The sequence below is a fragment of the Triticum urartu genome, chromosome 7A (genome assembly GCF_056163025.1).
Source record: "Triticum urartu cultivar PI428250 chromosome 7A, HENAU_Tu73, whole genome shotgun sequence".
NCBI classification, from domain to species: domain Eukaryota; kingdom Viridiplantae; phylum Streptophyta; class Magnoliopsida; order Poales; family Poaceae; genus Triticum; species Triticum urartu.
The window spans coordinates 190,942,818-190,965,739 of record NC_141879.1 but is presented as its reverse complement, the minus strand read 5'-3'; the positions used below and the strand labels follow the sequence as shown (position 1 = coordinate 190,965,739).

Genomic DNA, 22,922 nt, shown 5'->3' with positions numbered 1-22,922 from the left:
TGCTGCCACCTCCAGTAAGCACCGCTGCAACCAGCTCGCCTCACCACACCGCTACTGTCCCTGCCAAGACCACCGCTGCTCCACTTCTTCCGATGTGCACCGTCGTCAGCCACCACCACACTGAGCCCCCAACGTAACCGCCAGCACCACCACTGTGACAACAGCCATGGAGGCCCGGCGTCACCACGCCCAGGTCCCGACCGGCCAGATCCAGATCCAGAGAGGGGGATCGGGATGGAATCGAGACCTTCGGCCGTCGCAGCCGTAGGCAACACCGCCGAACGGAGTTCCATCACCCCCGCAGCCACCGCGCCATGCCGCTGCCGCGCCCTCGCAGCACCATGCCGCCAAGCACCGCCGACGATCGAGCACCGCGCCATGACCATGTGGCGAGGAGCCGCGCTGAGGAGAGGCCCCGCTGCCACCGGCCCTGCCCGGGCTTTGCCCAGCAGAGGCCCTCGGCAGCGGCGAGGGGGAGGGGAGGGAAGGAGGACGACCGCCGGCGGGGATCTGGAGTTCCCCCCGTGTCGCCTCGAGTAGGGACGCGGGGATGGGGTCGTGCCTCTCCAACAAATTTTAAACGGGTGAATTTGGACATAATTTGAACATAATTCATATTTTAGGATTTTTTACAAAGACTGGAACAAAATTTGAACTAAACTTTTTAAATAAAACAACTAATCTACTCGTCATCGCTTGCGCCGTCCAGCATGACGAAGTCGAGCCCGCTGCCATTGTCGTCGCCCGGGCCGTCATTGTCGTCCGCGCCGAGGAAGTCGAGGTTGTTGTCTTCCTCGCCGCCACCGCCTTCATGGACAGGCGGAGGGCCTTGTTCCACCCCTGAGCCATAGCTGACTCGCGGATCGCCTAGAAGAGATCGAGCATGTTGCCGGGGTTGCTAGCCTCTCTGAGCGCCTCCAGCTTGGGTGTCATCTTCGGCGCGGGTCTGCGACCACCGCGGGCATTGCCGGAGGCAGGGGCGACCACCGCGGGCCCAGCACAAGGCGGGGCGTGGGAGGATGGACATGTCGCGCCACGCCAGTCCGGAGGCACGCAAGTACCCGCCGACAAGCCTCCACAATGACCTCGTTGAAGTTCTTCCCCTCCAAGAATTTGCGTCGGCCGTCATGGTGCTGCCGCTGCTCGTCGCGGGGGACATCAGGTATCCCCTCCCAGAAGTCTATACCTACTATTAAAGCAAGGTGATATTCTTGGTTTCGTCCCGCTTAGGTGATTTGATATTTAAGATATATAAGCGAGGTGGTACTATTTGTAGGAAAATCCACGCAGTCCATTAAAATTTGTTTCATGCGTCTCTTGAAGCCCGAGCCTCAGCCCGTTTTGTATATTAGCTGGGCCAAAACCTCAGCCCGTTTCATACGTCACCTGGGCCAAAAGTCTCAACATGGTCGGGCTTCTGAGGGAGTGAAAAAAAGTTGGCGTACCATGGTCTAGCTCGCTTGAAGCCAGAGCCTCAGCCCGTTTTGTATATTACCTGGGCCAAAACCTCAGCCCGTTTTGTACGTCACCTGGGCCAAAAGTCCCAACATGGCTGGGCTTCCGAGGGAGTGCAAAGAAGTTGGCGTATCATGGTCTCGAGCTCGCGAGTCCTCTCCAAAGCCTATTAGTGCCATAAATTGAGCTATATCACGTCTTGGATTTCTATATCTACTAGCAAAAGAGCCTGTGCGTTGCAATGGGAGAGAAAACATAACACACGCTCTTAACTCAACAACCATCACTCAAGACCACATTAGGTCCATCTCCTTTATTTTTGCGAGGCATCATATTTGTGTTGCCGCTTATTCTCCTTCTCACCCTCGCCGGCGAGGCGATGGCCTCGGTGTTCACAAAAAACAACAAAAAACATGTGTTGAATATGGTTAATCCTAAGGCGTCTCTCTCTCCCTCTCTCTTCCCTCTCCCCCTCTCTATCTCTCTCTCTCTCTCGCTTGCTTTCTCTCACTCTCGCGATGAGAAATATGTTTTTTTTCCCCTGCGACATTTTTTAGAGGTATGCATGTGTAGTTATTGATATTTTCTTTTCCGTATATGGCTATAGTGGGGTGTTTATTTGCAATCCGGATCGCCGCCGGTATGAAAAAACATGAATCTTGCGTTATAAATTATAAGTTTGCTTCCGTAACAATATTTTAAAAATATTTAACAGGTAAAATTAACATCATATTTAGATTCCACACATTTTTCTAATAAAATTTCATATATAATATGTTAAAATCGAAGTTACGGTTTAAAAGATACAGATAATTTAAAAAATCATTTGGTTTGACTCAAATATATTCCAAAATAATATTTAAAAATACTTAACAGGTAAAAAAAATCTCATATTCATATTCTACATATTTTTTGAATCAAATTTTATATATAACATGTTCAAATCGGAGTTACGGTTTAAAAGATATGGATGATTTTAAAAAGCATTTGTTTGACTTAAATATGATCCGTGGATGAATTACCTAAAACATCAGGGGTTTTTTGAAAAATGTAAAATAACGGTTCGAGTGTGACTTAAATCTAGACGGCGGGTTGAATTTTGTGTAAAATACAAAAATAACGATTCGTTTTAACTTAAAACAGAACTGCGGGTTGAATTGTCTGAAATAGAGGGACTTTTCTGAAAAATGACATGACGGACGAAAGAAACCCAATTTGCTTTATTATATTAGGTATAAAGATAAAGATATCTATACTCTATGCCTACTATTAAAGCAATGTGATATTCTTGGTTTCGTTCCGCTTAAGTGATTTTATAGTTAAGATATATAAGTAAGGTGGTACTATTTGTAGGAAAATCCATGCAGTCCATTAAAATTTGTTTCATACGTCGCTTGAAGCCCGAGCCTCAGCCCGTTTCGTATATTACCTGGGCCAAAAGCTCAGCCCGTTTAGTACGTCACCTGGGCCAAAAGTCTCAACATGGCTAGGCTTCCAAGGGAGTGAAAAAAAGTTGACGTATCATGGTCTCGAGCTCGCGAGTCCTCTCCAAAACCTATTAGTGTCATAAATTGAGCTATATCATGTTTGTGATTTAGAAGAAAAAAAATAGCTATGCCACATTTGTGCTCTTCTGATTAATAGTCCCACGTCACTTTTTTATAACAAATCACATCAACTTATATATGCATGAGTTGCGAGAATTAACAAGCTGCTGAGGCATCAACAGAGGGTGCGTTTACTGAACAAGAAAAGAAATTAGCGAGGCATCTGGAGGAAAAGTAGAGCAGCCTCGAGAGGTGACTGACGGATGCATGTTATGGGCAATTAGTCATACCAATAAAAGATGCGCAAAAGAAAAAGAAAGCAAGGCACACAATATTTAATCATTTCGAAGCCCAGTAGTCTGAAATAAACTGTTTTTTCAAACTACTAATCCGATTTTAATGGGGAAAAGCAAGCGCCCTAATTGAGCAATTTTTCATAATGTGTTTAAGACCATGGCTTGCGCCCCCATCGTTGCCGGATGGCATTGCTTGAATGTTGTCGTGCCGTGTTGATGAATGTTTCAACGTACACACTAATTTGTCTCTCGTTACAAGGCACAGGCATATGTGCTAGTATTACTCAAACTGAATCAAGAATCACAATCAGCACGGCACGTCTTCAGGACCGTATCATGATCGGATTGACGGAAATTTTCAGAAAATGAAAGCAAACGGGAGCGGCAAACTGAACTGGGGACATTTTCGGATTCAGATAAGGAAATCTGACGCGCCAGCGTCTTTAAATATCAGCAAAGACCACCTGCGCGTCCCACAACACCTTCCCGATCCCGCAGACAAACCTCTCCCGCCCGCCCTCGATCGACAGCACCCTTTCCTAGCTAGAACCCTAGCAGTAGATCGGGCAGCCGCCGACCGGGATGGAGGGGCTCGACGTCGACGACGTCTTCCACCACTACCGGCTGAGCCCTACGGAAGTGGACGCCGTCACCTACTACCTACCACGCCTCCTCTCCGGCGAGACGCTGCACGGCGTCGACAAGCTCATCCACCGCGCCAACATCTCCGGCTGCGAGCCCAAGGATCTGGCCGCCCGGTACGCGCCCGTGCCGCAGGCCGTGAGCAGCGGCGACCGGTTCTTCTTCACCACGTGCAAGAGCAAGAACGGGAGCAAGTACCAGAGTGTGCGCGGCGCCGGCACCGGCACGTGGACCATCCAGAAGACCACGGAGATTTGCCACGCGGGAGTCAAGGTCGGCGAGGTCAAGAACCTGTCCTTCAAGAAGAAGGGCAAGTCCACGGGCTGGGTCATGGAGGAGTACCGGTGCCTGCTGCCGGAGGCCACCGTCAGCGACGGGGTGAAGGTCTTCTGCAAGATGCACTTGGCTCAGCATGCCCCTGACGCGGCCCGACAGGAATCGGAGGCGTACAAGCTTCAACAACCGCAACCGGAGGCCGTGACCCAGAGCACGCACGCGCAGAAGAGGCCAGCGACCGCTGCCGCCGCCGAGCCTCATCCGGCGAGCCCCAAGAAGAGGATGCGCGGTGCCGTCCCGGTCCCGGCACCTGCCACATCGTCGTTCACCTCTGCAGCACCGGTTTTCTTGCCGGATGAATACGTACGTGAAGCTGACGACGACATGGCCCGGTTCTGTTGCACAATCGATGAGCTTCTCGGGTCACAAGCGGAGGAAAATCTCCCGGTCGGAGCTACTAACAGCATCGAACAGAATTTCTACTTGGAACCAGAGGGGCTTTTCGCTGATGCTGCAGAAGAAATCGTCCCGCTCGAAGCTGACGAGCTGGAGTTCCTTAGGACCTTCCTCGATGAAGAAGCAGAAGAGTCGACGAACGACAAGTCATCCATTGCCCAAGACGTGGGGACTTACAAGCCACCGCCGCCGATCATCTTCCATGATCCATTTGAAGCAGCGTGGAAGGCCGAAGAGGCGCTGGAGAAGGAGAAGAGGTGCAATGCCGCGGCCAATCTTCACGCTGGAGGGCACAGCAACTTCTTCTCGCCTGCAAGTGTCTACTATGTCCGATGTTGAAATTGCTTTCAAAGTGTATACGAGGATACTCACTGGCTGATGTATTAGTTCGTCCATGTACGATCGCCACGGATGTACCTCTGAGCAATTTGCTCCACTTGTTCATGCAAGCTGTACTAAAACTGTTGTTGTTCTTCTTGCTCCTGTGATGGATTTTCTGAACCTTGCACTCGCTCCTGCACCAGTACTTCTTCTGCTCTGTTTCCTGTGATGGACCATGTTAAAACTGCTCTTATCTTTTTGTATTAGGCTCAGATAAGCAAGCATGATGCACTTATGATCTGGGCAACCACAGATAAGTAGTAGGAGTAACTATGTTTGTAAATTAAAACTGTTTCACCACTCTTGATAATCTGTAGAACACCTAGAAGTTCATAAGTTGCAGAGCAGATTCAAGTTGTGGCAAAAAAGAAAATTTGTTCTGTCTATTTACAGTGTGGAGTAAACAGTTATTACAGTGTCAATGTTCATGATTTACAGTGTGGTGTAGTCATATTTTTCCTTGAAATCTAAGTGCAATATGTCTGTCTTGTTGCTAACTGAATTTACAGTATCTAATTGATCTCCAAATTCTGTAGTATTTATGTTCATGACTTACTGAACTATGTTGTCTTTTTTAACAATGCCTTGATCTAGCTAGTTGTACTTTAGCTCCATAGTTCTGTGTAATTTGTGCCTTAATTTTGTTGTTCCCGTGCTTTTTACTCCTTAATTCACACATGTACAGGAAGAACAAGAGGTTAAATTGAACCTAACCCTCCAATGTTATATGTTTGGAACTCCTTTCTGAAATCCCTTTTGTTATTTTTATCTCAAACAAGTAGTACCTGTAATCTGAGATAGTGGCCTTGTATACAAAAATGGAGGGAGTACCCAGGTTTATAAAGATGTAGTGAGCATTGCCAATGCTGTAGAGGGAGTGATCTGACTAGGTTTTATGTGACTCATCTTCATTAACTTTTCTCTCTAACCTTTTTTACAGTACAAATGATAATAGTTTACATTGCCAACGTAGTAGTTGTCTTTTTAGTGCAAACTCTGTACTTGTCGATCATTTAAGTCTGAACTTTTCTGACAGTTCCAGACTTTCTTTTGTAGTTTCATTGACTATGCATGAATCTCATGATTTAGTTGTATTTTTTACTGGTATACGTGAAGGCGATACGAAATGCTTGACTTTGATCCAAAATCTATACGCGAAGATCTTCAATAACCGCAATGGCAATGCCGACTTATAATCTGAAAGGCCTACGTGTAAGTGTGTCACGCCTGCTGAAGCAGTGTAGCTTTCTTCAGTTAACTGTTGAAGATTCAGACAAAACGCGCGAGTCGTCCGATCCCTACTGTAACGTTACCATGTAGTAACTGTTCCCTTTCACTCCGTTGCCGGGGACAGCACACCTACTTAACAGCCAGGTTGTGGCTGGCTATTCATTCATGCTTATTCTCCAAGTTTGCCTATCTGGCTATGAACACATACACTATATACACTATAGTTCCTCTTTTATAGTAATACATCCAGATTCAGGCCTGATTTCCTCATTTGATCTCTTGATTTGATCGATTGCTAGCGCCTCAACCCACTCGGGCCTGACAAAGTAGCAAGTGGAGCAAGGTTTTCATACAGGGATTCAGAAGTACAATCATAAAAAAGTACGTTTGGACACAAACAAAACCTTATTGTGTTTTAACATAACCCACATTTTCAAATTTGAACTTGGATGGGCAAATTACGCCTTGCAGTTCAAAAGAGTGAAGGGACGTTGATATTTTGCACCATAATTAGTCATTAATTTTCATCATTGAAATACACGCAAAAAAAACTGTCATCATTAACCTACTGAAGGGACTGTTTTGTGGATTTAAACAAACTGCCTGCAGTACATAAAAGATATATCAGCTTACATGCAAAAAAGGTTAAATCTCTATTTCATGAATAAATTAATATTTTCCTCAAGCAAAAACCTAAATAACCAGTTCTAAGTTTAGCTGAAACTTTAATTGAGTTACTGAGTCGCTTGTTATTCTGTTCATAGCTTTTAAACCGCTTAACCTATTTCAGCAAATAAACACTTCTCAGATATCTACAGAGAATTCCATACAAATTTATTTTAAGGTGACTGGGACTAAAACTGTCTCTAACTTGGTCGAGCGCAAGTAAATAACCTTCAATCATGTTTACTTAATAGGGCCTCATACATGTAAGTTGGTGCTTGTGCAGTCTGCTAATTTTTTGTCCCATTGTCAAATACTAAGTACTAGCTGGGAACTTTGCAATGTTTACTCCAGGAAAGTGGAATGTCCAAAGCTTCTTTCTTGATTAGTTACTTGCTTTGCCTTAAAGACAGTCCCCATGTATGTCCCATGTTTTCTTTTTGTATGAACTTCATATTCCCTGGAATATGAGAATACACCATCCTGATAGACCAGTGGACCAACACACTACCTTGGGATTTTAGAAAAAATATATGTGAATTTGCACACATTTTCTAAATTTCTATCTTTTCTTATCCATGCTCCCGCGTAGATAAATAGTAGGCTCAACAGAAATGAATGTTCACTTGTGTTCAAATTTCAAGGAAGTGTGCTTCACGCTTCGGTTTCTGCAATATATATGTTTTAGAGTATATGATTTAATTTTCCTACTTTTCCAATTATAAATTTATTGGCATCGAAGTAGAGCTTCAGGTCTATAGTTTAGTATATCATTGCAAAGTAGTTTATGGCTCAGTATATCACTGCAGTTTCCTTACACCATCAAATTTCAATGTTTTTGTATTATTGTCGATGGAAACATGTTCTTCAACTATAAAATAGCAGGATTTCTTTTCTTATCAATTCTATCCCCTTTTGATGCATTGCAGGTTTGCTATCGAACTCTCAAAAAGGAAAAACAACCTTACTCTATTTTTTGGAGAACCTTCCCGTAGAGTCACTACCTCGACAGAGACAAACATGCAATCAAGGATATATTCAATGGATTTTCAGGCATAACTTGGAGGATATTTTTGCAGGTTCATCGCTTGCTTTATTGTTTTCTTACCTTCCATTCTTCAAGACAATATCTTCCTAGAGTTGCTCTATAAATTTAAATCTATCTTTTTGTTCTTTGGATTATCATGGCGTACTCGTCCTTGTTAAACACAATTACATAGCGTGTTGTAGCGTGGCAGGATTGCATTACTTGCGCATATATGTTAGGTAGTTAGGAAGGACATTTATCTTAACTAGAGTCCTTATCTCTACCTCTTTCTTTCTTCTCAAGTTTGTAATCTCAACTGCTGTATGCGCTATCCAGGGAGGTGCGCCCCTGGCCTTTATAACACGCAACAGCGCCCCCACGATGGGTAAGACGCTTTCGCCTATTCGCACATGGTATACAGAGCCTCCTCTTCCAAACCCTAGCTGCTCCATAGTCCCAAGCCATGTCTTCCTCCAGCGCCGCCCCAAGCAATCTCGGTCAGGTCATGGAGAAGCTCTCCCGGACGAACTACGTCCTGTGGGGAACTCAGGTTACGCCGCAGCTGAGGGGAGCTGGGCTCTTCAGCTACGTCGATGGAACGATGTCGGAACCCACCCGCCTCCTCGTCACCAAGGACAAGGACGGCAAGGAGTCGTCTGAGCTCAACCCTCTCCATCCCATCTGGGTGAAGGAGGATCAACAAGTGCTCGGCTACCTCCTCAACAACCTCTCCAAGGAAGTGCTGATCGCGGTGACCACGGTCACCACCGCGCATGCCCTCTGGGTGGCGCTTCCAGGCTTGTTTTCTTCTCAATCTTTGAGCCGTGTAAACAATATTCGCACTGCCTTGATCAATGCACAGAAGGGCACCCAATCGGTTGCTGCATATTACGCTCATATGCGTGGCCTTGCCGATGAACTCGCCGCGGCCGGCAAGCCCATCCAGGACGATGAGCTCATCTCCTACCTGCTGCATGGGCTGGATATGGACTACCAGCTTCTCGTCTCCGCCCTCGACGCCCGTGTCACGCCGGTCTCCATCGACGAGTTGTACTCCATGCTGAGCAACTTTGATCAGCGTGTGGCACAGTTTCACAGCACCGGCGGCGGCTTCAAGTCTTCGGCCAACGCCGCCACTCGTGGGCGCGGCGGGTACTCCTCGCGCTCTCGCGGTCCTCCTCGACACAAGGGCAAGCAAGGTGGTGGTGGTTCCAGCAACTCCTCTCGCGGCGGACGTCCCAACTTCACCAACAACAGGGGCCGTCGCGGCGGGGGTGGCAGCGGTGGCGGCTCGGGCAGATCACACCCTGATGTCGTACGTTGCCAGATCTGTGGCAAGCCTGGCCACACGGCCAAGGACTGCTGGTATCGCTTTGATGAAGACGATGCCTCCTCTGATGAAGATGACAAGGTAGCTGCCACCGTTGATGGGTCATATGGCGTTGATACTAATTGGTATCTTGACAGCGGCGCTACCAACCACCTCACGGGAGAACTTGAGAAGGTGACTCTTCGTGAGAAATATCATGGCAAAGACCAAATTCACACGGCAAGTGGTGCAGGTATGAGGATAAGTCACATAGGTCATTCGGTTATACGTACCCCTTCTCGCAAGATTCATCTTAGAAATTTTTTGCATGTTCCTAGTGCCAACAAAAATCTTCTCTCCGTTCATCGCATCACCATTGATAATCATGTATTCATTGAATTCCATCCTTTCTTCTTTTTGATCAAGGATCAGGCCACGAGGAAAGTTCTCTATTGAGGTAGATGTGTTCGAGGGCTTTACCCGTTGATTCCGGAGTTTAGAAGATCAAATAAACAAGCTTGTGGTGCTATCAAGCTTTCATCCACACGATGGCACGATCGTTTAGGACATGCATGTTTTTCTTTGGTTGAACATTTGCTTAGGAAAAATAAGCTCCCATTTGTTGGTGAGCGAAATATTGAAACTATTTGTGATTCCTGCCAAAGAGCAAAATGTCATCAATTACCTTACCCTATATCTACTAGTGTTTCCACTCAACCTTTGCAATTGATATTCTCTGATGTTTGGGGTCCTGCCCCCACCTCGGTTGGTCGACACACATACTATGTTAGCTTTATTGATGACTATAGCAAATTTTCTTGGATTTACCTTCTCGAGAAAAGATCCAATGTTTTTCAAGTGTTCAAAAATTTTCAAGCACTTGTAGAACGCAAGTTTGACAGCAAAATTATTGTTGTCCAATCCGACTGGGGGGAGTATGAGAAGCTCAACTCCTTCTTTCAAACCTGTCGTGGGTTTGTCACGGCAGATGTCCTTGTGAAAGGACTTAGTCGTGGAGCCATCGCAATGGGTTAGCTTAAAGGGGTTGAAAGGATCGATATGGTTGACTAGAGGGGGGGTGAATAGGCAACTAACAATTTTTAGCTTTTCTTTAACAATTTAAACTTTGCATCAAAGTAGGTTGTCTAGATATGCAACTAGGTGAGCAACCTATATGATGCAACAAGGATAGGAACGCAAGCAAGCAAGATATATGAAACAAATAAGCTTGCACAAGTAAAGGCACGAGATAACCAAGAGTGGAGACGGTGGAGACGAGGATGTGTTGCCAAAGTTCCTTCCCTTTGAGAGGAAGTACGTCTCCGTTGGAGCGGTGTGGAGGCACAATGCTCCCCAAGAAGCCACTAGGGCCACCGTATTCTCCTCACGCCCTCACACAATGCGAGATGTCGTGATTCCACTATTGGTGCCCTTGGAGGCGGTGACCGAGCCTTTACAAACTAGGTTGGGGCAATCTCCACAACTCAATTGGAGGCTCCCAAGGACACCACGAAGCTTCACCACAATGGACTATGGCTTCGCGGTGACCTCAACCATCTAGGATGCTCAAACACCCGACCCAAGAGTAACAAGATCCGCAAGGGATTAGTGGGGGAATCAAATATCTCTTGGTGGAAGTGTAGATCGAGGCCTTCTCAACCACTCCTGAGCAAATCAACAAGTTTGGTCGGCTAGGAAGGGAGATCGGGCGAAAATGGAGCTTAGAGCAATAATGGAGCTTGGGGGTGGAAGAGGTAAGTCAACGGGGAAGAAGGGGGGCCCTTATATAGTGTGGGAAAAGGATTCAACCGTTACCCATCAACCAGCCCGCGGCCAGCGGTACTACCGCACCTGGCCAGCGGTACTACCGCAAGGCCGCGCGGTACTACTGCTTGCAACCAAGCGGTACTACCGCACGGCTGTGCGGTACTACCGTACCGACCCATGGTACTGCCGCAACCCCAGCAACAGAAAAGATAAACGGATGCGCATGAGCTGGGGGCGGTACTTCCGCACGCGCGGTACTACCGCGCCCCCCATGCGGTACTACCGCAAGGCAAACACCCCAGCCAGGGGGAAGGGAACTTCCGTGCCTACTTCCTCAAAGAAATGGAAGTAGCAAAAACCCGACACAGTAGTACTACCGAGGGGCGGTACTACTGCCTGACTGCATAGTGCGGTACTACCGCTCGGCGAAAGCGGTACTACCACGGTAGGTGCGGATGTAAAAAATTACATCCGCCCCTACTACCGCAAAGGGGCGGCACTAGCCTGGTGGGCAGCAGTAGTGCGGCTCCAGGGGAGCGGTACTATCGTGGGCACTTGCGGTACTACCGCGCCTCCGCGCGGTACTACCACGGATGCCTACGGTACTACCGTTTTCCTGGGAGCAGTACTACTGCAACCAACCACAGCAGCCAGACAAGGGAGGCAAGAAAACGGAGGAAGCTCCAAGGAAAAAGGAGGGGACAAGAAGGAGACGTGTACGTGATGATTCCACCCAAACCTTTCCAACGCGGACCCCCTCTTAATAGTACGGCTTTCCTACGACTCAAATCCACCAAAAAGAAACGTAGAAAAGATGCCGTCTTCATCAGTCTTCGAGGGGCACCCAATCGTCTTGTGCCTAGCAATGAAGTGTCTGGAATACTCAAGGCACACGATTAGTCCGCAAATGCGTTGTCATTAATCACCAACACACTTAGGGATAAATATGCCCTTACAATCTCCCCCTTTTTGGTGGATTGATGACAATACGGGATTTGCACAAGGAAAATAAAATTAAGTAAATGCAAACCCCTCCTCTCTAGAATATAGACGGGCTCCCCCTAGATGTGTGCCACCTAGAAGAGTGCTTTGGACTGCACGGCACACGAACACTAGGAACACAGCTCCCCCTATATTATAGAGATAAGGCATATCTATCACTAGACAAGATAGCACACACATAAGTTAACTACGATAGATAAAGTGCATTAACTACGATAGATAAAGTGCATATGTCTTACACCATATGAGGAAAGGTCTCGAAAGCACAAACCAAACAAGAGCAAACAAAGCAAACAAGCACAAACGAGGTCCAAAAGACAAAGCAAATAAATGCGCCAAGCGCTACACAACGCAAATCCCTACACTCTCTCCCCCTTTGGCATCGAGACGCCAAAAAGGCAGAGAGGACACCTACACACACGGGGTGGCTCAGGCAGAGAAGTCGTCCCACTGCTCCTCGTGCTCCTCGTCAGACTCAGCGGCGGGGATAGTCTCCTCGAAGTCATCCTCTGAACTGGTCCACTTGTATCCCTGCTTTGACATCCAGGCAGCCTCAGGTGTGATGACGTCCTCAGACCCGCCAGACACATCCTCTCCAAAGAGCGTCATAACCTTCTTGTCACGGCGGCGACTCTCCTTGTCTGCCACGTGAGCCCTGTACTGTCCCTTCGCCTGCATGCAGAAGAGAGCCTTCATCTTGTCCTTTAGCTTCTTGGCCCATGACGGCTCAGAGGAAGGAGTGGTGGACCTGACAGCACGGTCCTCAGCAACATTCTCAGCAGCAGCAGCAGCCTCCTCCTCACCAGCAGCCCTCCTAGCAGAAGAGGCCTCAGCACGGGTAGTGGTGTTGGCCCAGTTGGGCTTGACGCGGAGGCTGATGGACTCATGGCGAATCCAGTCTAGAGCAAGGAACTCATCACCCCGGGTACATCTTCTCCCAAGTGGTGGAGAGCAGCAAAAATAGGTACGGTCCATAGATAGGTACCTTGCGAGTGAACACCGCAAACCGAAGCTCACACCACATGATGTGTGAGACATCAAGTGGCTGAGTCTGAGAAGAACGTGCCTCTGCACACAGGAGCAACATGTCCACTAGATATGCATGGACCTTGTCCTTGTCGCCAATGCGTGGGAACAGAGTGTTGCGGAAGATGCGATGCATGATATCTAGAAAGGAGTTTAACACCCAAGTTGACTTGCCATTGGGGAGCACCTTCTCAACAAGGAAAGGCTGAAGCAGGTTCTTGTTGGCAGACTCAGAGTTGGCATGGCGGCGAACACCAACGGGGGTGTGAAGCCCGTCATCAGGAATGTGCAGCAGATCCATGAACTCTTTCCATGTAGCAGACAGCTGACGGCCATTGGTCATCCAGGTCATCCTCCCCTCCTCCTCGGGATGAAAGTACACCGAGGCAAAGAACTGACAGATGAGCTCAGGGTCATAGTCATGGTGAAAAGAGATCACCGGCTCAATAGCAAACTGCTCCACCAAGTCCAGAGCCTCTCCAAAATAGTCACGAAACTTGTCCTTCCGCATGTGATGCATGTCTATCCACTTGACCTCCACGAAGGTATTCTGCTTGCTCTTGATCACATCCAGATAGATGATAACCTGTTGCTTGTTCCAGAACATCTCAGTGCCTCTGAGCACAGCCCGAGGAGTCACATAGGGATTGATCCTCCGGCATTCGACATACTCAGAGACAGAAATCTCGTCCATGCCCTTAGCAGGTTCCTTTTGCTTGCTGGCAGTGGTCTTGACATTGCACTTGGGGGCATTGGAGCCCTCTGGGGCTTCATCTTGGGGGTTGCGCAGATGCTTGGAGCCAGTGTCACGACTGAGATTGGAACGGCGAGAGCCACCACCTGAGACACAAAACGCAAAACACCCACAACAGCCAAGAGGGATTAATGCAAAGACCACAACAAAGCAAGAGAAACAAGCAGAAAGCACACATGATAAATGCCTAGAGAGAGATTTGATCCCTACGGTAGTACTGCCAAGTGCTGCGAAGCTAAGATAGTAGTACTGCTCTTAGACGCGGTAGTACTGTGCAAGGTCACGGTAGTACCGGGTCTAGGAGCGGTAGTACGACCTTAGCGCCTCGGCTAGCGCGGTAGTACCGCGTCTGTTGAGCGGTAGTACCGCATGAGCTAGCACGGTAGTACCGCACCTGACTGGCGGTAGTACCGCAAGAGCGGTAGTACCGCACATCAGACACGGTAGTACCGCACCGCGTCAGATCTGAACAGGTTCAAATATGAGAAAAGCCCGCGAAACCATGGCGGTACTACGGTTGGACAAAGCTACCACAAGACAACATATCAAGTATGATTCCTACGCATCACGACTCTCCTACATCCTACTCTTGCATAGATTTGGCCTAAAATCTCAAGAACAACAAGTTTCTCCCCAAAAACCTAGAAGCAAGAGAACGACCAAGAAAAGGAGGGATTTGGGCAAAAACCTTGGTCCATGGCAAGAGGGAGTAGTGGGGAATGATCCCACCGGTCGGAATCCGAGGAGAGTGGCCGGAGACGGAGATCCGGCGAGGGCCTCCGGCGTCGTTCTTGAGCTAGAGAGAGGGAGACGTGGGGAGAGAGACAAATGAATGGGTATGGGGAGTTGGAACTCCCCTGCCCGAGTCATAACCCCCACGCTCCCTCGACGGCGCGGTAGTACCGTGCCCCGACGCGGTAGTACCGCCCGGCGCGGTACTTCCGAAGTACCGCACCAAAGCGGTAGTACCGTGTTGTGGCGCGGTAGTACCGTGCCTCCCAAAGCGGTAGTACCGCGGCCAGACGCGGTAGTACCATGAGCTCAAGAAGATGCACGTTTCGAGCACACGAAAAACCGGACCTTTGCACAAACACTCCAAGCCAACACGACACCACAGGACCACGCAACACACAAAGCCAGAAAGGCACACGACAAACGAAACAACCACGAGACACCACCTCTCCAAAGAGAGGGCGGTGGCCGTAGCCACCTATGTTTGAGTCAATTGGTATGGCACCGCGAAGAATTATCCTTGGGTCCATGACCAAAACTCGTCTTTGAAGCACAAGTACCATCAAACATGGCTAATGTGAAAGACTTGATCGATTTATGCATAATGGGGGGAGGGAGAGTTCATTGAGAGAACATCACTCCCCCTATGTCCATGCCTACATCTAAATAGGACAACACGTTGAGTATGGTGGGGTGTGCAAGGGTTCAAGCAACATTGCTCGAATCAATGATATTTAGCTCATGCCTTAACTCGCGAAATCTTGCTTCATCCAAGGGCTTCGTGAAGATATCTGCAAGGTTATCATGAGTGTTGACATAGTTGAGCTCGATCTCTCCTCGCTTAATGTGATCCCGGATGAAGTGATACCGAATCTCAATATGCTTCGTCTTGAAGTGTTGCACCGGGTTGAGAGAGATCTTGATGGCACTTCCATTGTCACACCAAAGAGGCACTTTGTCACAAATGACACCGTAATCCTTTAAAGTTTGCCTCATCCATAAGAGTTGTGCACAACAACTACCGGCCGCCACATACTCCGCTTCGGTGGACGAGAGAGACACACAACTTTGCTTTTTGGAAGACCAACTTACCAAAGAGCAACCAATAAATTGGCACCCTCCAGAAGTGGACTTCCTATCCACTTTGTCTCCCGCCCAATCGGAATCCGAATACCCTACAAGCTTGAAGTTTGCTCCTCTTGGTTACCATAGGCCAAAGTTTGGGGGTATGAGCCAAATATCGAAAGATCCATCTGACCGCCACATAGTGACTTTCCTTAGGTGCGGCTTGAAAACGTGCACAAATTCCCACACTCAACATGATATCCGGTCTAGATGCACAAAGGTAAAGCAAGGAACCTATCATGGAGCGATATACCTTTTGATCCACCGCTTTACCATTGGGATCTATGTCAAGTTGGCACTTGGTGGGCACGGGAGTGGAAGCCGGCTTGACATCACTTAGCTTGAATCTTTTGAGCATGTCTTGAGTATATTTGGCTTGATTGATGAAGGTTCCTTCTCTTCTTTGCTTCACTTCGAACCCTAGAAAGAACTTCAACTCTCCCATGGAAGACATCTCGAACTTTGAGGTCATGAGAGCGGCAAATTCCTCATTGAAAGCTTTGTTAGGGGAACCAAAGATAATATCATCAACATATAATTGGCACACAAACAACTCCCCTTTGACCTTCTTAGTAAAAAGAGTGGGGTCGATTAGCCCAACTTCGAAACCACGGTCTTGTAAGAACTCGGTAAGGTGGTCATACCAGGCACGTGGGGCTTGTTTAAGGCCATAGGGTGCCTTATCGAGTTGATACACATGATCGGGAAAGTAGGGATCCTCGAACCCGGGGGGTTGCTTGACATAAACCAATTCATTAATGGGACCATTAATAAAAGCACTCTTCACATCCATTTGTTGTAACTTAAAGTTATGATGAGAAGCATAGGCAATCAACATGCGAATAGATTCAAGACGAGCAACGGGAGCAAAGGTTTCACCGTAGTCGATACCCTCGACTTGGGAGTAGCCTTGTGCTACCAAACGAGCCTTGTTGCGAATGATAATCCCATGGGCATCTTGCTTGTTCTTAAATATCCACTTGGTTCCGATGACATTGTGGTTCCCCGTCGGTCTTGGCACCAATCTCCACACTTTGTTGCGCTCGAAGTTGTTGAGTTCTTCATGCATGGCATTGAGCCAATCTGGATCTTCTAGCGCCTCATAGACCTTGTGGGGTTCCACACAATAGACAAACGCGTGATGCTCACAATTATTTGCTAATTGTCTACGAGTGCTTACCCCCTTTCGTAAGCTTCCAAGCACATTCGTCATGAGATGATCCTTGGTGGAGAGCTTGGTAGCAACCTTGGTGGCACGACGCTCTAATTCCTCCTTGGGGGTGAGACGAGGAGTGGTCACTTGATCATCTTGAGCGTCGTCTTGAGCTTGTTCTTGTTCTTGAACTCGCTCGGAGGAGAGAACTTGACCTTGGGCATCACTTGATGTGTCAACACCATCTTGAGTGTGATCTTGCCCTTGGTCATGTTCTTGAGGATAAGGGCCTTCATGTTGTTCTTCGGAAGCGTGTGGGCCTTGGGTTGGTGATGGCTCTGCTTGAGTGGAGCTTTGTCCTTCTCCTTCGGCCACAAGGGGTTCCTCAATGGGTAGGATAAAGCCAACACCCATTCTTCTTATGGCTTGGGGAGGAATTTCATCACCTACATCACAAGTGCCACTTTGCTCCACTTGGGAGCCGTTATTCTCATCAAACTCCATGTTACACATCTCCTGAATAAGTCCCGTGGATTTATTGAGGACACGGTAAGCATGAGAGTTTGTAGCATAACCAACAAATATGCCCTCATAAGCTCTAGCCTCAAATTTAGACAACCGAACACCTTTCTTGAGCATGAAACACTTACACCCGAACACCCGGAAGTACTTGAGGTTGGGCTTGTTACCGGTGAGTATCTCATATGGAGTCTTGTTCAAGCCCTTGCGGAGGTAGAGCCGATTGGATGCATGACACGCGGTGTTGATGGCTTCGGCCCAAAAGTTGTACGGAGACTTGTACTCCGCCATCATGGTCCTTGCCGCATCCATCAACGTCCGGTTCTTCCTCTCCGCAACACCGTTTTGTTGAAGGGTGTAAGGTGCGGAATATTGATGCTTGATCCCCTCATCACTAAGAAACTCATCCAAGGTGTAGTTATTGAACTCGGTGCCGTTGTCACTTCTTATTGTCAAGATCTTTGCATTGTATTGACGTTGTGCTTCATTTGCAAAGTCAATGATGGTTTGTTGGGTCTCACTCTTCCTCTTGAAGAAATACACCCACGTGTACCTTGAGTAGTCATCCACAATCACCAAGCAATACTTCCTACCTCCAAGACTATCGAAGGATGGAGGCCCAAAGAGATCCATGTGAAGGAGCTCCAAAGGCCTCTTTGAATAAATGATAGTCGTGGGAGGGTGAGCCTTCTCATGTAGCTTTCCTTCGATACACGCACTGCAAGCATGATCTTTAGCAAAACTAACATTCATTAGTCCATGGACATGGTCCCCATTGAGGAGACTTTGCAAATATCTCATATTGACGTGGGCTAAACGGCGATGCCAAAGCCATCCCACATCAACTTTAGCCATTAGGCACGTCGCAGTCTTAGTGGGTCGCTCCGAAAAGTTAATCACATATAGACCGTTCTCGACATGCCCAACAAAGGCTACTTTAAGAGTCTTGCTCCACAAGAGGGCCACGGTATTGATATCAAAGAAAGTGGCAAAGCCCATGATTGCAAGTTGACGAACGGAAAGTAAATTGTATGCAAGGGACTCAACAAGCATGACCTTCTCGATCGTGAGATCATGAGAGATGACCACCTTGTCAAGTCCCAATACCTTAGAAGATGAGGCGTCACCCCACTCGACATTGGTGGGAATAGATGGAACCTTGTGCACGTCCACCACCAAGTCCTTTCTTCTGGTCATATGATTTGTAGCTCCGCTATCGAGCAACCATGATCCCCCACCAGAAGCAAACACCTACAAGAGGTCAATGCTTGTTTTTAGGTACCCATTTTGTAATGGGTCCTTTGATGTTAGTAACAAGGGTCTTTGGAAACCAAATAGACCATTCAATGTATTCATGAAGAGAACCAACAAATTTGGCATAAACATGCCCATCACTAGCACGGCATAACACATAAGAAGGATTAAAACCGCCGGCTTTGATGGGAGGGGTGGCATTGCCCTTCTTGACATTGCCGCCCTTTGCAATGTTCTTCTTCTCCTCGGAGGCACTCTCTCCCTCCTTCAAAAAGGTTTGCATGAGAGGAGGAGTTCGTTTGGTCTTGTCATTCTTCTTCTTGTTCTTGGAGTCGGGCACGTACCCAACCCCTTCCTTGGCCACAACTCCCTTTTGGTTGATCAAGAGATCGTTGAGGTTTTTCTTGCCTTGTATGCAAGTCGCAAGACCTCTCTCAAGTTGCCCCTTTAGCTTAGCGTTCTCCTCAACGAGATGCACATGCTCACAACACGGGTTAGTAGCATTTGCATTATCAATTAACATCATACGAGGGAAAGTAGCTTTTTCCTTGGTTAGCTTTACTTGAAGTTGATCATGCGACTCTTTGAGGCTAGCATGAGCACCCTTCAAGACCTTGTGAGCCTTGTCAAGTAGATCAAACTCCTCTTTGAGTCTAGCAAAATCAACCTCAAGTTCGGCCTTCTCGGAGTTTAGCACATGAGAAACAATGAGGACATGATCATAATCTTTCTTTAACTTAGCATGATCAACATTGTGTGACTCCTCAAGAGCCAAACGAAGACCACGCTCTTCCTCAAGAGCATTGGAAAGATCCGAAATCTCATCGACATAGTCACGACTATGCCCTTCTATCTTAGTGATGGTGTTTTCGTGAGCCTCGATCATGTCATTGGCTTCACCAAGTTGTTCCAAGAGAGCAACAAAGTGCTTCTTGGATTTTCCCTTGAGTTTGCCCATAAAGGCCTCAAACTCATTAGCCTCCACATTATCCTCCTCAAGTTCATTAATGCTATCCGTCGGAGAAGGATGATTAATGATGGTAGTTTTGATGTTGGGGGTTACCTTGTTGGTGGCTTTAGCCATGAGGCACTTGGCGGTGATGCTCTCATTGGGTGAGTCGAAGAGAGACACCCGTGGAGTCGTCGCAATGGCAACGGAGGCCATGGCAACCGACTCATCACTTTCATCATCATCATCATCTTCATTGTACTCTTCTTGTACCACCAATGCCTTGGGAGGAGTCTTCTTGGTGAAGTTGCTCTTGTTGGGGAACGACTTGGCCTTGTCCTTTCGGATGAGCTTGCCACCATTGTCTTCCCTCTTCTCATACGGGCATTCCGCAACAAAATGACTCACGTTGCCACAATTGTAGCAAGTCCTTACATGTTGCTTGCTCTTCGTGCCACTTGAGTTGTTTTTGCTAAAGGTTGGCCTTGAGTTTTTCTTGCTCCAAAATTGCCTTGAAGCAAGTGCCATGTGTTCATGATACGCATACTTCGTATCTTCGGGGTTGCTCTCCTCTTCTTCCTCTTCTTCTTCTTCAATGGTGAGCTTGGCCTTCAATGCAAGGTTAGGTTTCTTTGCCCTTTGAGAATGAAGCACCGCATTGTCGGCGGTCTTGTCCAAAATGTTCATGGCCACAAACTCATCCAACACTTCGCTTGAGGTCAAAGTGTGGAAGTTCGGTCTTTGACGAATGACGGAGGACATGGCCTTGTGATAGGGCATCATTGCCTTGAGGAATTTGCGCTTGATCCAATTGTCATCCGTGTCCTTGCTCCCGTGATCTCCTAGTGAGACCGCGAGTTTGGTTACTCTCCGGTAAAGCTCACGAGGTTCTTCATCTTCTTTCATTGCAAACTCATCGGCCTCATCTTGTACCACTTCATAGTTTGAGCGTTGAATGCTTGCGCTTCCCCGGTAGAGAGAGACAACACAATGCCATGCATCTTTGGCCAAGGCGAAGGGACGAAGATGAGGTAGGTCTTCGGGTGGAATTGCATCTTGAATGATGAAGAGAGCATTCTCATTGAATTGATTGTCCGCGGCTTCTCAAGGAGTGAAGTTGCTTGGATCATGCAGATAGAAACCTTCTTCAATGATTCTCCTAAGGTTAGTGTTCACATGATTTAAATGACGTTTAAAGCGGTAAAACCAAGAATCAAAGTCCTCATTTTTCACAATCTTAGGGGGAGGACCGGCATGATTCAAATGAGTGGAAGGAACCGGTCCACCATAAACAAGTGGTGGTTCCACATGGGCAAAGATGCCGGTGCCATTCTTACCACTAGAAGAAGGAGCCTTTTCACTACTAGCTTCCCCCTTGTCGGGGATAGCATCCATCACCTTGTCGGTGGGGTCACCCACTTTCAACGGTGCGGTGGATAGTTTAAGCCCCTCAAGAAATTTAGTAAACATGCTTTCAACTTCGGTCGTCATGGAGGTTTTCAATGTCTCCAAGGCCACATTGAACTCCTCACGAGAGACCGAGGTTCCCCCATCGCCCGTAGACGAGGTCGGATTCACACCGGAGTGTTCCTCCACACCGTCTACGGTATCAACCATACTCTTTGGACGGTAAAGTCCTTAATAAAGAGACGAGCCTCTGATACCAATTGAAAGGATCAATATGGTTGACTAGAGGGGGGTGAATAGGCAACTAACAATTTTTAGCTTTTCTTTAACAATTTAAACTTTGCATCAAAGTAGGTTGTCTAGATATGCAACTAGGTGAGCAACCTATATGATGCAACAAGGATAGGAACGCAAGCAAGCAAGATATATGAAACAAATAAGCTTGCACAAGTAAAGGCACGAGATAACCAAGAGTGGATACGGTGGAGACGAGGATGTGTTGCCGAAGTTCCTTCCCTTTGAGAGGAAGTACGTCTCCGTTGGAGCGTTGTGGAGGCACAATGCTCCCCAAGAAGCCACTAGGGCCACCGTATTCTCCTCACGCCCTCACACAATGCGAGATGCCGTGATTCCACTATTGGTGCCCTTGGAGGCGGCGACCGAGCCTTTACAAACTAGGTTGGGGCAATCTCCACAACTCAATTGGAGGCTCCCAACGACACCATGAAGCTTCACCACAATGGACTATGGCTTCGTGGTGACCTCAACCGTCTAGGATGCTCAAACACCCAAGAGTAACAAGATCCGCAAGGGATTAGTGGGGGAATCAAATATCTCTTGGTGGAAGTGTAGATCGAGGCCTTCTCAACCACTCCCGAGCAAATCAACAAGTTTGGTCGGCTAGGGAGGGAGATCGGGTGAAAATGGAGCTTAGAGCAATAATGGAGCTTGGGGTGGAAGAGGTAAGTCAACGGGGAAGAAGGGGACCCCTTATATAGTGTGGGAAAAGGATCCAACCGTTACCCATCAACCAGCCCGCGGCCAGCGGTACTACCGCGCCTAGCCAGCGGTACTACCGCAAGGTCGCGCGGTACTACTGCTTGCAACCAAGCGGTACTACCACACGGCTGTGCGGTACTACCGTACCAACCCATGGTACTTCCACAACCCCAGCAACAGAAAAGATAAACAGACGCGCAGGAACTGGGGGCGGTACTTCCGCACGCGCGGTACTACCGCGCCCCCCATGCGGTACTACCGCAAGGCAATCACCCCAGCCAGGGGGAAGGGAACTTCCGTGCCTACTTCCGCAAAGAAACGGAAGTAGCAAAAACCCGACATAGTAGTACTGCCAAGGGGCGGTACTACTTCCTGACTGCATAGCGCGGTACTACCGCTCGGCGAAAGCGGTACTACCGCGGTAGGTGCGAATGTAAAAAATTACATCCGCCCCTACTACCGCAAAGGGGTGGCACTAGCCTGGTGGGCAGCGGTAGTGCGGCTCCAGGGGAGCGGTACTACCGTGGGCACTTGCGGCACTACCGCGCCTCCGCGTGGTACTACCGCGGATGCCTACGGTACTACCGTTTTCCTGGGAGCAGTACTACCGCAACCAACCACAGCAGCCAGACAAGGGAGGCAAGAAAACGGAGGAAGCTCCAATCAAAAAAGGAGGGGACAAGAAGGAGACGTGTACGTGATGATTCCACCCAAACCTTTCCAACACGGACCCCCTCTTAATAGTACGGCTTTCCTATGACTCAAATCCACCAAAAAGAAACGTAGAAAAGACGCCGTCTTCATCAGTCTTCGAGGGGCACCCAACCGTCTTGTGCCTAGCAATGAAGTGTCTGGAATACTCAAGGCACACGATTAGTCCACAAATGCGTTGTCATCAATCACCAAAACACTTAGGGATAAATATGCCCTTACAGGGGTTAAACCGGACAAGG

General features: G+C 48.0%; 1 protein-coding gene across 1 annotated transcript; it reads left to right on the top strand.

Moving 5' to 3' along the window:
- The first annotated feature begins 3,827 nt into the window (after window positions 1–3,827).
- Window positions 3,828–5,011, top strand: LOC125518628 (uncharacterized). The gene has a single exon (XM_087532373.1). It carries the CDS (start codon window positions 3,881–3,883, stop codon window positions 5,009–5,011), a length of 1,131 nt encoding a protein of 376 aa, XP_087388499.1. The 5' UTR covers window positions 3,828–3,880.
- The last annotated feature ends 17,911 nt before the right edge of the window (window positions 5,012–22,922 follow it).

Excerpts from the sequence above, each read along its gene's own strand:
- LOC125518628 (XM_087532373.1), top strand. The coding sequence starts at position 3,881 with ATGGAGGGGCTCGACGTCGACGACGTCTTCCACCACTACCGGCTGAGC.